Source organism: Vulpes vulpes, chromosome 7, assembly GCF_048418805.1.
Source record: "Vulpes vulpes isolate BD-2025 chromosome 7, VulVul3, whole genome shotgun sequence".
Lineage (NCBI taxonomy): Eukaryota > Metazoa > Chordata > Mammalia > Carnivora > Canidae > Vulpes > Vulpes vulpes.
In genome coordinates this window covers 78,905,790-78,923,338 of record NC_132786.1, presented here as the reverse complement: position 1 = coordinate 78,923,338, position 17,549 = coordinate 78,905,790, and the positions used below count along the sequence as shown (strand labels likewise).

General features: G+C 37.9%; 1 protein-coding gene across 1 annotated transcript in view; it reads left to right on the top strand.

Moving 5' to 3' along the window:
* Positions 1-9,135: 9,135 nt before the first annotated feature.
* The window catches only part of ABCB1 (ATP binding cassette subfamily B member 1), a 97,667-nt gene continuing 89,253 nt past the window's right edge, over positions 9,136-17,549 (top strand). Inside the window, exons 1-3 of the mRNA XM_026018666.2 lie at positions 9,136-9,563; positions 10,023-10,093; positions 15,040-15,091. Coding sequence (XP_025874451.2) covers positions 10,029-10,093; positions 15,040-15,091 — 117 coding nt within the window. The 5' untranslated portion in view covers positions 9,136-9,563; positions 10,023-10,028. The remainder of the gene's footprint in view (positions 9,564-10,022; positions 10,094-15,039; positions 15,092-17,549) is intronic.

The following is a 17,549-nucleotide window of genomic DNA, read 5'->3' as shown; positions in this document are numbered from 1 at the left end:
TTTTGTTTGTAAAACAAAACGAAACAAAACAAATACAAAACAATTGCCCCATATGCTAAAATTACACTAATAGTTTTTACCCCCCCCCAAAACACACACACACACACACACACACACACACACGCACGCACACTCCTTGACGGACTTTGTGCTGGTTTATCTATATCATCAGCATCTGGCAGAGTATCTGCCGCATAATTAGTATTTGCTGTTTACTCCCTAATCAACAGCAAACTCCACTGAGGGATGGATAACAAGAACCAGGATCCTGGACCCACTTCCTTATCCTCATCTGTGTGCTATATACCGTATTTCATTTCATTGTTTTTCCATTGTAAAAATAAAATACTTCTAGTTTTTAATGTTTTCCTTTAAATTCCAGTTAGTGTATAGTGTAATACTAGTTTCAGGTGTACAGTATAATGTTTCAGAACTCCCACACATCACTCGGGGCTCACCATGATGAGGGTTCTCTTAATCCCCATCACCTATTTCACCCATCTTTGCTCTCTCTTCGGTGATCATCATCTGTTTCCTGGTTTGCTTCCCTTTCTCTTTCTCTCTCTCTCTCTCTCTCTCTTCCCCTTTGCTCATTTGTTTTAATATAGAAAATTGGAAAAACAGAAAAGTATAAAAGAAAAAACTGATCTAACTTCCACCACTTAAACCCCCTCGCCCCACATTTTCATATATTTCTTTCTAGGATTATAGCAGTTGATTTGCTTTAATTTAATAGTTAATATCATGCTATTGCAATTTTCCCCTATCCTTTTCCTTGAATATTAACATATGTATTTTTGAATGTTATTGCAATCACTTTGGGAGCATATTTAATATTATACTTTCTTTAAGTGAACATATAATAATTTATTCAACCACACATGTTATGTACTCAGGTCACTTCTCATTTTACACTGTTATGAAATAAAGCAGTGATGAACATCCTTCTGCTTGTTTTTTTTTTCAGTACTTTGGACTATTTTTTAAGGACGAGTTTTCTAAAACTGAATTAAGTCAGACACATTTAAGGTCTATATTGTCATATTATTTCCTTATTCATTTTTATAGTTGTCACTCCCTACCTATTTTACTTCACTTCTGTGAACACTGGTAGTCTTATTTTTTTCAAAAAGTCTTTGCTGTTTTAATTTGCATTTTTTATAGTTAGTGTGAACATTTCACTCCATCGCTTTTTTTTTCACCAGTGTGCTGATACCTTTTGGGTGCAAATTGCCTTTTTTGTGTCTTTTGCCCGGTTCTGTTTCAGCCTTTGAATTGTCTTATCAAATTATATGAGCTCTTATTATATTAAGAATGTAAACTGCTAGTAAGAAGCTTTTGGTTTACAAAGCCTCAAAAAAAGCAGTTCTTAATTCAGTTAGGAAATGAATTACACAGAAAAGCAGTCAGATAAATTACTTTATGCTTAAGTAAAGGAATTGCTTTACTTAAGAACAGCATTAAGGAGGGCATGTGATGTGATGAGCACTGGGTGTTATACACAACTGATGAATTACTGAACACTACATATGAAACTAATGATGTACTATATGGTGACTAATTGAATTTAAATTAAAAATGTATTTAAAAATATTAACTCATTGTGATATTTACAATGAAAAACTATTTGGTTAGTTGTTGCCTTTAATGTGAATTTCTTCAAGATAATTTTTATATTCTTTTTAGTTTTATTTAAAACAACTACTTAAAATTATTTCCACATTGTTATTTTTTTTTTAATGCTCATCACTGGCCCCTCTCTTCTAGTCATGACACTTTTGCTTTCAAGTTTTTCATTTTTATTACTGTCTTGGTAGCTCATGGGTCATCTTTGTTAGGGTATCTGAGTAAAAATCCTATTTACTCAATACCAAACACTTTTTAAGTCTTACTGGATTTACTTCTTACGTACACCTGAGTGGATTCTCTTATTGTTTCCATTTTCAGGAAGGAGAAGTCAAGGTTTTGAGAGGCTGAGTTTCAGTCCAAAGCCACTCAGCTGATACATGATAAGGTTAAAATTCACACCTCCTGAGCCCCGCTTCATTCTTAACTTTTCCTTCATCATACTCTTTTGTCCTCTCTTCCATTGATTCTGTAATTCATTAAACAACAACAACAACTCTTCTTGTGCTTTTATGGTAAATTTATTTTAAGAGAGAACAATGACTTACTCAGAGAGATGGTTTTCTAATGCAGTTTTAAAGCTGGTAGAGACTATAGAACTTTCAAAGGACCTTAATGATAACTTGGGCAGTTAGCCTGCTGATCTAAATCCTCAAAAACTGTCTCTGACATCAGACTAGCAACACTTAATACTTACAACATTTATTGAATCTTTATTTTGTGTAAGTTGCTATATTGTTAAAATATTTTAAAAGTTCTAATCATAAATGACATTAATAAATATCGAATAAGAGCTACAAATAATGAGCAGCAGGATTAGGGAGGGGTAGAAATCACTTCTGGCTGGTGTAGACAGAAGGCTTCATAGAGGAGTAAAATTCAGGCTTCTATTTGCCACCGACTGACACATGACTAAATTATTTAATTTTACATCAATTTATTATCACCTGATCACCATTTTAATGTTGCAACTTTGGCTAAATGATATTACCAGAAATAACCACTTTGGGGATAAACAGAATCTGTTAAGTGTCTAGTGTTTCACTTTTTGTTGTTTTAAAAGGGGCGGGGAGGGACACATTTTTTTTTTAAAGATTTATTTATTTATTCATGAAAGACAGAGAGAGAGGCAGAGACATAGGCAGAGGGAGAAGCAGGCTCCTGGCAGGGAGCCTGATGTAAGACTCCATCCCAGGACTCCAGGATCATGACCTGAGCCAAAGTCACTGAGCCACCTAGGCATGGGCAGGGGGTGAGGGGGGGGGGATCGTAAACAGCTTAGTACAGAGCCTGACTCGAGGCTCTATCTCAGGACCCTGAGATCATGACTTGAGCTGAAATCAAGAGTCAGACGCCTAACTGGCTGAACCACCGAGGCACCTTTGTTTTTGTTAAGTGCACGCGTGCATAGAAGCTATCTGAGGTAATCCAACGTGAGTTGGCATACAGGCATTTAATGTCCCTGCCATTAAGACAATCCCATATCCTTCATACATAAAAGGCAATTACACCTAAATGGGTGGAGAATACTGTCACGCTTTATTGTTATTGCCATAACTGAGTCATTTGTCTTGATCTTTGAACTAGAAATTTCAGATATATTCTTCCTCTGACTCAGATCAATTAAGTTCATTGACATGAACTTGTATTTCTTCTTTCACAATATTGAACCTTCAATTCAGACTCAGATTGGTGACATAGAGGAGCCAGGGGAAATAGGAGACATGAATTGTAAGAGAGATCAGGGAAATAAACATGATTTACAACAAAAGAGGGATGGGAAGAAACTTCTAAAGAATTAAGTATTCCTGTCTTAGGAGAAGAAGGAAAAGTAGGTGAAAACATAATAGATAAATTTTAAGAGGGGCTTGAGAAAATAATAAAGAGTTGAAGGAGCTGGAATATGAATATTTATCTGAAAATACAACCAAAGAGCCTGCACTTCCTTTAAAGTATATTTTTAGTGAATGCTTGTTGATTGATAGAAACACATATAATGGGTTTTCTATTCATGGCAAAATTCAAAATGGATTTGAACATTCCACATTTAAGAAATATAAACATTTATTTACAACACATTTGCAGAAATCTAAAAGGAAAGAATTATAATTAAGATTTATTTGTGCATTGTTTAACAGGCTGTGAGATAAAGAGAACTAAATGAGATAAAGAGTAGCTAAAATACTGGTAGGGCCTTCCACATCTAATATCAAATATTTCAATGCACCAGGAGAAACTCAGCATTTACGGAACTTACATGTCAAGTACTCTTCACTTGAGTTGTTTGGTAGATCCTCACATACTAGTTTTGCTTGAGGTAGGGTAGAAAGGTATGTTTCTGAAGAGATTCATGCTATTTTGGGTTCGTGTTATTTTGGATGGAAAAGAAAACTGTTTCCGGGAAAATAAGGCAACTAGCCTGATGATAGTTTTTACAGAATCCCCACTATTAGAAAAGCATTATACTGACTCCTATACAAACAAACAAGACACACAATCCCAGCCCATCTGGGCCAGCAGAATGTCTACAAATAAAATAATCTACAATTTCCCTGAAGGCAGAATATAATATTTACATCATCCAACACTACAGTTTAGCACAATGTTTGGCATAAGCCAGGCACCCAGTAGATGTTTGTGGAATAAATATTGACTGAACTGGAGCCCAGACCTCTGAAGAAACATTCCAATAAGTGTAATTGTTTTCAGATAATTAGAAAATAATTATAAATTTTAAGAAGCATATGAATTAGGAGCAATGTTCTATCTTAGAATCAAAAGCTTTTATATAATTTTACACTTAGTCTACACATTCCCGAGTCAAGCTGCTTATTCTTTTTTTTTTCATTCATTTAACACATTTTTCATGAGCATTTACCATGATGAGCCAGACACTGTTTCTAGGTGCTTTAAGCAAAATAGGGTGACATTTGAGTAAACCTGAAAAAATGAGGAAATGAGTCATGCTGTATAGCTGCCTTAAGGGAAGTGAGTTTCTGGCAGAGGCAATGGTAAGTGCAAGTGCCCCAAGGTGAGAGCATGCCTGGATGTTCAAAGAACAGAGGCTGATAAGGGGCCCCTGTGTGGGCCAGTCGTCGGTTAGCAACTGCCTTTAGCTCAGGTCCTGGTCCCAGTGTCCTGGGATTGAGCGTCTTGAGTCTGGCTCCCTGCTCGGTGTGCAGTCTGCTTCTTCGTCTCCCTCTGCCCCACCCCCTGCTTGCAGTCTTCCTCTCTGTCTTAAATAAATAAATAAATACGTACATAAATAAAATCTTTGGGGGAAAAAAAAATAGAGGTTGATGAGAGACACCTGATTGACTCAATCAGCTAAGCCTCCCACTCTTGGTTTCAGCTCAGAGGTTGTGATCTCAGGGTTGTGGGATCAGCCCGCAAAGTGAGGTGGGGGGAATCTGCACTCAGTGCTCAGTGTGGCTTCCCCTCTTCCTCTCTCTCTCTCTCTCTTTGTGCCCCTCCCTGCACTGATGCACTCTCTATCTCTCCGTTTCTCTAAAATAAATAAATAAATCTTAACAAACAAACAACAGAGGCTGATAAGACTGGAACAGAATGAGGGAAGAATAATAGGAGATGAGATTAGACATGAGAGGGGGCCAGATCATGTAGGGACTTATAGGCCATGGGAAGGATTTTGGATTTTACTCTGAGTAAGAGGCAAAACCATGGGATAGTGACAGAATTTGACTTGACTTAGTCTTAACAGAGCGAGGAGGAGAGGGTGGAGAGAGACTTTTTGGAGTAAAGGTAGAAGTAGAGAGACCAGTTTTGAAGTTACTTCAGTATTTAACATTCGTGGTGACAGATGCTGGGGGGAGTGGCAATGCAGGTATGCAATGGTATTCACACCTGTCTTTCCTTTCTCTGTTACCCTACCAAAAGTAGTAGAGAACACATAGATGCAGCTACATACATGAGTGCTGAAGTGTGCCACCGAAGCGCAAAAATCGATTGAGAAGGGATCTAATTATTAATTCATAGCAATTGCTGAGTGTTGGGGGCTGTTTCAGGCACTATACAAGCCTTTTAAATACACAAATCATCTAATCATTAAATTACACCATACAATACCATGATTATCTCCTCTTTACCAAGACATAGAAAAGTTAAGGAACCCATTCAAACTTGTACAGCAAAAACAGCAGAAATGGTATTGAATCTGTTCAATAGATAGAAAGATAGAAATTGAGATAAAAATTGATAGAAAGATAGAAATTGTTGTAAATCAATTTACAGATTTACATGTGGAAAGAGTCCTATTTAGAGTGAAGAAAAAGAGCCAATCATCTGAGGCTGAAATGGAACAAACATGTATGTATGTATTGGGGGTAAGGGAGAGAATAGAAAGAGGTGAGGTAGGTGAAGACAGTCACAGAGAGGTGATGTGTTGCAGTCCTTCAAAGTTGGGTGGAAACCCTTAAGATATGATACAGTTGCTGATAGGGAACCATTGCAGGCTTTCTAAGACAGTGTCATAGAAGAAAATGTTTCATTGGACGCAAAAAAGGCAGTGCAGTAGAATGTATTATAGCAATGCGCTGTAGTATAGACTAGTGGTTAAGAGTGTAATTAGGAGGGCTGAACTGCTTTCAGGTCCTGGGTCCGCTGCTTATCAATTAGGTGACTTTGAGCAAATGATATAAACCTATTTATTCCCTGTAAAATGGGAGCAATTAATAACAGTCCCTACTTTATAGGATTCTTGTGAAGATTACATGAATGAATCTCTTTCAAGTGCTTGGGCAGTTCTTGGTACCTGGCCAGTACTTAGGAAATGTTAGTTAGTATTATGAATCCCACAGGTGTGTGCAGGAACACAAATGTTGAGGGATGGGAGAGCAGAGACAAGTTGGTTAAAGGACTGCATGCCGGTGGAGGACAGGAAGGTACAGAATTATGGGGAAGCACACTTCTAAAAGGACAAGTAGCTGCCTGTATGAAGGTGTGTAAGTGAAGACTTGGGTTTCACTGGAAATGAATGAAGCTCTGGGAGGAACTGCCAAGTCCAGCTGTTAGACATTACCAGGAATAGTGGGCAGTAATGCCTGACAGGTGTCAAAATCTTTAAAGAAGTCAAGACTGTGGGGGACACCTGGGTGGCTCAGAGGTTGAGCGTCTGCCTTCAGCTCAGGTAGTGATCTCAGGGTTCTAGGATTGAGTCCCACATCAGACTTCCTGCAGGGAGCCCGCTTCTCCCTCTGCCTGTGTCTCTCATGAATAAATAAATAAAATCTTAAAAAAAAAAAAAAGTCAAGACTGTTGCTTAGAAGTAGCTAGAACAGGCTGTTGTTTTAAGTCCACCATATCTTATATCCAAATTTTTAGACAGATGCAATGGAATATTATTCAGCCATCAGAAAGAATGAAATCTTGCCATTTGCAGTGATGTGGATGGAATATATTATGCTAAGTGAAATAAGTCAGAGAAAGACAAATATCATATGGTTTCACTCATGTGGGATTTAAGAAAGATGACAGAGAACACAGGGGAAGGGAAGGAAAAATAAAGATAAAAGCAGAGGGAGGCAAACCATAAGAGTCTCTTTACTATAGGAAACAGGCTTGCTGGAGGGGTGGTGGGTAGGGAATGGACTAAGTGGGTGATGGACATTAAGGAGGGCACACATTGGGATGAGCACTGGGTGCAACTGTGAATCACTAAATTCTACTCTTGAAGCTGATAATGCACTATATGTTAACTAAATTTAAATAAAATTTTTTTTAAAATTAAAAATTACAAAAAATTTAAAAACCCCACCTCTTTGGGCTATTCTAGTTCTTAAACAACATATGCCCTTGATAGAGATTTTCACTCGAAGCTCAAGCCTGTAGACATAGTATTACCATAATATTATACTTGAAAAAAAAAAACTTGCATTGTTTTAGGGAGGATTTAAGGCCATTTTCATGATACATAAAATGTAACAAGATCACATAAACCAAAAAGGGACGAAGTAAAACAGTGGAAACAGCAGAGTCATGAATCAGATTAAAAATGGATGTGGCAAAAAAAAAAAAAAAAATGGATGTGGCAAAGATGAAACCTGTATACATTTGCCCCAGGTGGACCACAGGATAGATTATAGGCTTTTAACCAGTGAACCAATGCTGTTCACATGCATATCCAATTACAACAGAGAAAAAATTAGTGCCCTGTTTGTAAAGAAACTTGATGGTATGGCTATGAAAAAAAAATCAAGGCAGAGGATTTTTGGCAAAAGGTGAAGGATTTATGCAGACTAAAAAGAAACCAGAGTATAGAATAGAATATTTGGAGTAAAAGATGGAAAGAAAATTAGGGTTTTGAAGAATGACTTTCTCAAAGAAAGTAGAGAAAGTGCACTATGCACTTTAAAAGGTTTTTCTCCTTTTAAACTTTTGCAGCTAGTTGAGGGGCACATGCATATGCGAATGAAGACTAAAGATGACAAAAACATTTATTTCCCCTAGATTTATAAGGAGAAAAGCTCTGATGAGTTAACACTGCCTTATGAATTTTTATTGTGAAGATTGCACTTTTCATCAACGTGAAAAAAACAGTGGACAAGAAAAAAATAGTAAATGGTAGTAGTAAATATGAAATTAAATTACAACTAAAGTAATAAGCTAAAATACACGATACTTTTTTTAATTATCAGAACTAAAACATAGGAGTTGAGAAAGGCCTTGGGGAAAACATGGGCATTGATCTGATGGCTAAACTGTAAAGGCCACATACTTCTAAATATTATTTTTACTCTGAAATGTCTGTTTCGATTTACATACTTAAAAATATTTCTCTTTCATTAATTTTCAAAAAAAGATGAACAGCTACACCTCAGAAACTGCCAAACACACTGAAGACTTGCAGAACATTTTCACCTGGCTTTTTTTTTACAGGTGCTGCTAGAAAGGAAAGTTTAACTCGTGTTAACTACAGAATGGGTGAGGTCGGAGGTTGTTTTATCAACTGTATTAGATGCAATGGCAAAGAAAATTTCCCTTATCTACTCAAGACCCATGGAAACAATTGGGTATATATATATATTTTTTTTCCCAAACTCTAAAGAAATGTTTATTTATACCCAGGGCTATGACCGTTTATAATAAATGACTGATCCCTTAGGATATATATTTAGTAACACCATGAGCAGAGGCCAGACTTTTGCATTAACTTCAGTAACACAAGCTTCTTTAAGCCAAACACATCACATACCACTATAATTGCTGTTTGACTTACTTTGCATGAAATTCTATGTGTAGGGGTTTTATTAACACATTTGCACTGAAGTGGGAGGTGGGGAAGCAATAGATTTTCCTTAGATCGCTCATGAAATTGTGGTGGTGGTGACATGGTATAAAGGATGCATCCACTAGAAAAGCAGGATAAGCCTCCAAAGTCACCAGACAAGCTGGCCCCGCTTAGATGTGTGTATATACATATGTATATACACACACATATACACACACACACATATTTATGTGTGTATCTGTACATATATATATACACGTCTGTATATTTCCACGGATATGGAGCTTTATGTGGACATGCAGAGACATGACTCTCTGAAATGCTAAGAGTCCCCAGTGATTCAGCTGTTATGCGTTTCTCTCCTGGCTCTTCTAAGGAGCAACAGAAAGGACGACATTCCTCCTGGAGCTCCAACCTGTTTCGTAACTCGCCTTGCAATCAGCATTCAGGCGAGCGGGGCGGACAGGCCGGAACCCCGAGGCCGATTGGCTGGCGCAGGAGCACCGGGTGTGGACGGCGCGCCCCGCCTCGCTCCCCGGGACGCAGGAAACCCGGGCGCCTTCGAGCAGCGGCTCCTCCGGGCTCTAAGGAGCCGAGGCCGTTGTTCGTGCCCTCGGGGTCTTCCCTTTGAAGTCTGACTCTCATCTTCCAAAATTCCCTTCTCGGTGGAGGTTGCCAAGGAAAGCCCGAGGTAGGGGCGCGCGATGCTGAGGGCTAGACGGGGACAAGGTCGCAGGAAGGGTCGGGCCCCCCAGTCTCCCGAGCTTGGTCCCGGGGGGAGAAGGGCTTCGGAGAGGAGGGAGGGGGCGAGTCTTCTCGGCAAGTGCCCCGGGGCAGTGGGGTGAGAACTAGAGTCCCCCGGGGGGCTCGTGGAGCGCCCAGCTCGGTTTTCAGCGCTCGCCGCGCGCACTGAGCTTTGCTGTCCGGAGCGCGGAGAGCCGCGCGGCAGGTGCCCCAGCAGGTGCCCGCGCAGGTGCCCGCGCAGGTGCCCGGGGCAAGCATCAGCGCCCGAGAGGAGCCGGGGCCAGAAGCCGCAGAGGCGGCGGGCAAAGTCCGGGATGCCCAGCCGCGCTCCAGCTGCCCGTGTGGACTGTGACTCCCGCCCCGCGCGGGTCACCCATCTCATCGATGGCCTCTGTTTTATCCTCAGGTGACGATGGATCCTGAAGGAGGCCGTAAGGGGAGAGCAGAGAAGAACTTCTGGAAAACGGGCAAAAAAAGGTAGCCAGTTTGTTTCACTTTCATACCTTACATGGCTTGCGAAATTGGGGAGACGGATTTCTAGTCTCCAGCTCTGAAATAAACGAAGACATGATATTTTTAACCTCGAATGCAAGTGGTTCTTCTGCAGAGGTGCCCTGGCTGAGTGAGGACGGCGTTTACATCTTCCCACGGCCTTCGTGAGCCGCTTCCTCAGCCTTCCTGCCCCCTGCGCGCCCCGTGCTCACATCCTTTTCTGTGGTTTATGAGCTTTCTGCTTTATAAGCGATGTTGATCGCCCACGTACCCGAACATGTGCTGCTTGTGCTCTGCTCCGTGGTCTGGTCTCTAGCTTCTGGTTAAACATAAGCATTCTGGCCACATAAACATTGCATGACTGTGGCATGGGCAGATGGGACAGAAGGCCAAAACCACATTTAAGTGTTAATGTTGGTTCTTTTTTTAAAGGCCAATAAAAACTGACCCTTGTAGAAGAAATTCTCAATGAGAAGACGGCAGTACCAAAGAAGCTACTAGCATTGTGTGTAATTATTGGTAATGGAACCACACAGGGAATTTTTAAGTACATTTTAATCATGGTACAGTGTCTATACGGGGAATTTTAAACTTTGCTCAATAGGTTCATTGTTAGTTGCACATTGTAATAAAAATTATAAGATAACATAAGTTAGTCGCTTTTCACTATAAAAGAAAAATGCAGATATGGACATCACGTGGGTTTTTAAAAATAATGTTAAATTTGAACTGACTTCAATATGACCTCATGATTTTTAAAATAGTTTACTTTCTCTCTACCGAAGGGGACAGTAGTAATGAGTACACTTATTGCCAGATCTTGGTTTATGAATACCATTCCTCACTAAATGGAATCTGTACTCCATGGAGAAATGGCTAATTACAACCATGGATATTGGGGATGGGGCGGGGGAGGTACAAAATGAGCCTGGACCATCCTGTTGTTCAAAGAGAATTGTCAAAAAGAACACAGGAGCTGACTTCACTATGCCTGATTGTGGAATACTGTATACAGTATAGTCCCTGAATCTTTAATAAAATTCTGAAACGAAGAAGAAAACTGAAGAGGTGGGAGAGGTAGTGAGAATAAAGGAATATTCTTCACAGAAAAATGCCAGTTATCATATTGGAATCTGCATTGTTATAATTGATTCAGGCAAGGATTATTATGGATCTCAAACCACTCAGGCAGAAGTTCTAAGAATTATCCCAAATTTTTACTAATTGGAAAAAAGAAAGTGGGAATTTTCAGTGGAGAGATTTTTGCAGTTAAGAATCATAACCAAGTGATGAGACTTGGCACCACTCATGGTGGAGTCTTGTGTTTGTGATATCACACCACCTGGGAAGTATGTTTGCAAAAACATTTAGTCGGAATCCCGTCAAGCTTCTAGACTAATGCTGTCCAATAGAGATATAATGTGAACCACATTTGTAATTGTTAATTTTCTAGTAGCAACCTTAAAAAAAAAAAAGTGAGAAGAAACCAGTGAAATTAATTTTGAAAGTATATCGTAAAGAACCCAGTATATCTAAAATATTATTTCTATATGTGATCAGAATTGTTAATGACACAGTTTACGTTCTCATTTTTATGCTAAGTCCTCAAATCTGCTGTGTATTTTATACTTCCTGCACATCTCAACTTGGGCTTATTTTGAAACTGACATTGATCCAAGATGCGGAATTTTCTACAAGATATCTTGTTACTACAAAAAGTCAGTGTGGGTGGAGGGGGCAGAAAGACTTCTGGATTTAGAAGAGACTTAAGAGACAAAACCATCTGATATAATGTGTGAACCTTGATTACATCTGAGTTCAAAATCAAAAAAGGAAAAATCTGTAGAAAATGTTCTTGGGAAATTTGAATGTAGATTGGATATTAGTTGACATAAAAATTGCTTTTAATTTTCTGAAATGTGAAAATGGTAGGAAAATACTTGAACTGCCATGATGTTTGCAACTTACTTTCAAATGCCTCAGCAAAATATTAACAATGATAATGTATACTTACTTCTATAGATAAAGAGCATACGGTAAAAATGTTAACAGTTATTGAATCTAGGTGAATTTTGTGTGGGTAGGCATTATAAGTATTTCAATTTTTCTATTTGAAAGTTTTCATAATGAAAATTTTCATATACACAAAAAGAAAAAACTTCATGGAGTGGAAGGAAGATATTGCTCTATTTTTACACTTTTTTTGGATACCTTAAGGAGCTACATCCTTAATACATGAACACTTAGCGATATTGGAGTAAAAAGTACTGAGGGTATGTGGAAATACATAGTGAAGAAATATGTTGCAGTCCACACATACCTTCATTTTATTATTGGTTTTTATGCATACAGCCTTTTTTTAAACAAAAATTGTTTTTTTGCCAAGTAATTTTTTTTTGGCAAGTAATTCTTATTAAACTGTGCTCATCATCACTGATTTTAATCTGTTCTTAGTACAACTATAGATTTCTTTCCTAGTCTTATTGAGAAATAATTGACAAACAACATTATATAAGTTTAAGGTACTCAGCATAATGGTGTGACCTACATATATTGTGAAATTATTAACATATTATGTTTAGTTAACATCTATCATCTTATACACATGCAATAAAAACAATTTTTTTTTTCTGCTTGTGATGAGAACTCAGGATGTACTCTAAACACATTTCATATGTATCATACAGCACTGTTAACTGTATGCATCATGTATGTTACACCCCTGGCACTGACTCCCTTATCTTTGTACCTTTGGATCAAGTTCCTCCAGTCTCCACCTCCCTCTCAGCCTGTGATAAGCACAAACCTCATCTCTTTTTCTGAGTTTTTTTTTTTTTTTACAACTATAAGTTCTAAACTGGAATTATAAAGAAGCATGTGGCTTTGCTAATATATATAATGCTTGGATGATAGTATCATGTGGGATATATGTATTTCTAAAGGTCTGATAAGTGACTTTTGTAAATCCTGTGTTTCAAGCCAATAGGGATAAATTAATGATCTAGTAGGGATGAAAGATCAGTATAGAAATGCATTTCTGTATAATGCAGTATCTCAGAAGTCTGAGGTTGCACTGAATAGCTTAGCGTTCAGGGGATAGACTTTTCCGTTTAAACTTGGCTTTGTTCCAGCTGTGTGACCTTGGACAAGTTCGTGAACTCTCTTCACCTGCAGTTTTCTCAGCTCTGAGAGAAGGACAAAAACGTGCCTGCCTTGCAGAGATTGAGATAAGATTAAATAAGGTTGTGTATGGGAAGTGTTTACGTAGGCGCATTTGGAACGTTGTAAGTTTTCCAGAGTAGGAGCAGTTTTAGAGAATGAAAAAATAAATAAAAGGCTTCGAGCTAAAATTCAATTATATGTGATTGTGTTTTCCCTCTAATCCTGGTTCCAGAAATACTGAAACCAGGCTTTACTGGGAATAGGGTGGGGCTATCTCTGAAGTTATGTTTGTGTATTTTGTGTGTTTTCATGTCCATCTAACATTATTTTAAAGCCAAAAATGGGATAAGCTGTGGGTTTTTTTTAGAAGTCTCTTCAATTCTTTGACCTTGCACAGCGTAAAAAACAAAGATGAATTTACTTTTGAACTTGAAAATCTGTGTAAAAATGATGTGATTCTTCCTTGGAATAGTCTTACATTTGTACATATGAAAATAAAGATGCCGAGTCTGCTTTTGGTCTGTTTGCTTTCATGCTGTAGATGGCAGTTACACAGAGTGGAAAACAGCTTACAGTTAGAGTCATTTGAATCTGGGCTTAAAATAATAATTAGCCTTCTTCTTCCTGAGGACAGCTTTATGACGGTTTACAGACCATCTTTTTTGATCATAGCTTTTCTAGATTGAATTTATTGCTGTAATGGTACATTTAGGGCTCCAGACATCCTTTCAGAATTAGATTGGATTATAGAGAATGATTTAATTACTTTTCTTCTGAGGTTAGTTTATGCTCAGCATCTGATTGCCACTACTCTCCATTTGTAGAGAGAATGATTAAGGATAATACGTAGGTAATACATAGAATATCAACTGCTAGAATTGCTTAGATGATAATTAAGAGAATTAACTCTAGAGAACATGAATGATTTTCTAATTACAGGTCTTCCTTAGCTTACGATGGGGTTATTTCCCCCTAACTCCATCGTGAATTAAAAATATCATAAGTTGAAAATGCCTTTAATACACCTAGCCTACTGAACATCATAGTTTAACATAGACTACCTTAAACATGCTCAGAACATTTACATTAGCCTGTAGTTGGGCAAAATCATCTAACGCAAAGCCTATTTTATAATAAAGTATTGAATATCTCATGTAATTTATTGAATACCCTACTGAAAAATAGAATGGTTGTATGGGTACAGAATGGTTTTAAGTGTATGGGTTGTTTACTCTTGTGATTGCATGGCTGACTGGGAGCTATAGATTACTGCTGCTGCCCAGCATCACTAGAGAGTACTGTACTGCATATTGCTAGCCCAGGGAAGACATCCAAATTCCATACTGGAAGCATGGTTGCTATTGAATGAATAACACTTTATTACCATCCTGAAGACAGACCATTATAAATCGGGGACTGACTGTAGAATAAAAACAGGAAGCTCTTTTTTTAAGCATTATTGTTAATAATTACAAAAGTTGTATGTCTGTGTATTCATCATAGAAAATTAAGAAATACCAAAGGCACAAAAAAGAAAATATTTTGATAGAAATCTCAGTACTTAGTGATAACCATATATACAGATTTCTAAGATAAAAACATTTTTAAACTTATAAATGGAGTCACACTGTTAACGTATATTTTTGCAGAGTAATATAGAAATGTTTCTTTGTCCTATTTGTTATTAAATATAGGATCTATGTTAATTTTGTCATTTATAAATTTACATTTTTTAAAAAGTTTTGTGTAATCCTGTTGCTGTCTTTCAGTAAAAAAAATGAGAAGAAAGAAAAGAAACCAACTGTCAGCACGTTTGCAATGGTGAGTCTGAATTTATTCAGTGTTCAAATTGCTTTGGAAATTTGACTTCTTCTTACCTAGAAAAGAAATATTTCATCTGGTATAATATTTTCACGGAAAGTATATTACTGAAGAGGTAAAACAAATAGGTTTAATTTAGCTTGTTTTCAGCAGAATGCTGATCATAATTTGCCATGTATATTGAGCCTCAACAGCCACTCTTCTTGGCCTAGATTTCCATAGTCTGCTAATTATTTATGTGGCCAGTGGTCTGTTATCTATTCACTTCTTCCAGTGATGGTCTCAGCCATCTGGATAGAGGAAACCAGATAAAGTGAGGTTCTTACAGGACACAAAGTTCCTTGTCATCAGTGGCTCTCAAATTCTGGCAGATTTGAGGTCAAAGTCTCAGGCACCCAAAAAGCAGAAGTTAGCAATGCATTATTTATTACTATGGAACTTAGTACATGTAATTATTCCTGTTTTGAGTAACTGATAATCTCAAATTTGAAAACCATTTTATAATTCTTTATCTCATTTGCTGGTTGCTTGGTAGTTGCTTAGAAGTTTTTCTTCAATCAGACTTGGAATAAGACAGGGATTTTATAGGTGTGACTGGTTGCTGGTCTCTCTCTACCTGGGTCCTCATTTTTTTCTTTCCTAAGAATCCAGAACACTCTCGTACCAATTAAGTCTGGCAGTGAGTGCATACTTTATAATTCAGTCATAACACATCAGATAGTTTTTAAATGTCGGTTGTGGGGGAGGAATAGGCTATCTTCTAAAACTGATATTAGCAAATTGAATATAAAAATAGTAACAGGCAGGAAAAAAAAATAGTCGCCTAACTGGGGACTCTGTGGTTATCTTCCATGATCATCTTGTTGCACTAAAGTTGCTCTGGTTATGGTTTCTTTCACTTTTTGTCCTGTCTCTCCTCTCTTTGGAATGAGTTGGGGATGAGACTAAATACATTCTGAGAATAGGTCATTCTCAGAAAGACTACCCAGATGGGTGCACCTGAGTGGCTCAGTCATTTGAGTATCCGACTCTTGATTTCGGCTCAGGTCATAGTCTCAGGGTCCGTCATGTGACTGAGCTCCACATCAGACTCCCTACTCAGTGTGGAGTCTGGGATTCTCTCTCTCCCTCTCCCTCTGCCCTTCCCCCCGTTCATGTGTGCTTGCTATTTCTCTCTATCTCTCTAAAATAAATATTTAATAAAAAAGACTACTCAGGTGATCAAGGGACAGTTTTTGTTTTATGTTTTTCTTATTTATTAAAAGAAGCTTTTATGTTAAAGTAGTGTTTATTTCCAAGATTTAATTTCAGTTTTGTCATTTTGAGACCAAAATATCTGTCTTTTGAGGTTTGGTTTTTATTACTTGTAGCTTAAATTTTTTTTAAAAGTCTTATTTAGAAAATTTAATATATGGGATTGCCTGGGTGGCTCAGCGGTTGAGCATCTGCCTTCAGTTAAGGGTGCGATCCTGGAGTTCTGGGATCGAGTCCTGGATCAGGTTCCTGGCATGGAGCCTGCTTTTCCCCACTGCTTATGTCTCTGTGCCTCTCTCTCTGTGTCTCTCATGAATAAATAAATAAAATCTTAAAAGAAAATTTGACATTTAATAGACAGAAGTAATAATATCAGTACAATTTAAGCCACAAAAGAATAAAAATCTGGAGTTTAAATATGAGGGAGTAATAATACATACATAAAGCATGTGTTGTTCTGAGTACTCTATACCAAAGTCATTTAATTGTTACAACTCCCTTTGAGGTAGATACTATTATTATTTTAATTTTATGGATAAAGAAACGGAGGCCAGACATATTAGCTTGCCCACTTGATAGGCAACAGGGCCAGGATTCAAACCTGTAAAAGTTTGAATCTAAATCACAGTGCTCAGAATGGCATAGAAGGAATATATTCTAAGCCTTTTGATGAAGAGCTGTACTATTTATGTGGCTTTTCCTCATGTCTTTTTCCTGAGGAGTTGACATAGAAAGCTGAACTGAACTCATATGTGTGAAAACTATAGACATGAGGACACATTCAGGATAGTTAACACTATAGTACGATGTTGTCGGGTAAGACAAAAACTTGTGTGTTAGGGCTCCCCACGAACACCAGGTTTGATGAGTCACTAGGAGGACTCCCAGGACTCAGCATATTGTCATACTCTTGATATTCATGGCTAAGCTTTATTACAGCAAAAGGAAAATCAACAAAGCAAAATCAACAAGGGAAAAAGGAAAAAGGGAGGCAGAGGTCCAGGAAAAACCAGGCATAAGCTCCCATAGTCTTTGCCCAGCGGAGTCACACTTAACTCTTCCCAGCAATAAATTGTGACAATTCTGAAATGCTATCAGATAAGCTCATTAGAAACTCAGTACCCGAAATTTGTACTGAGGGCTGATTATGTAGGCATGGCATATACCAGAATTCCAGACTCCTAGAAGGAAGGCAGTATTCAGC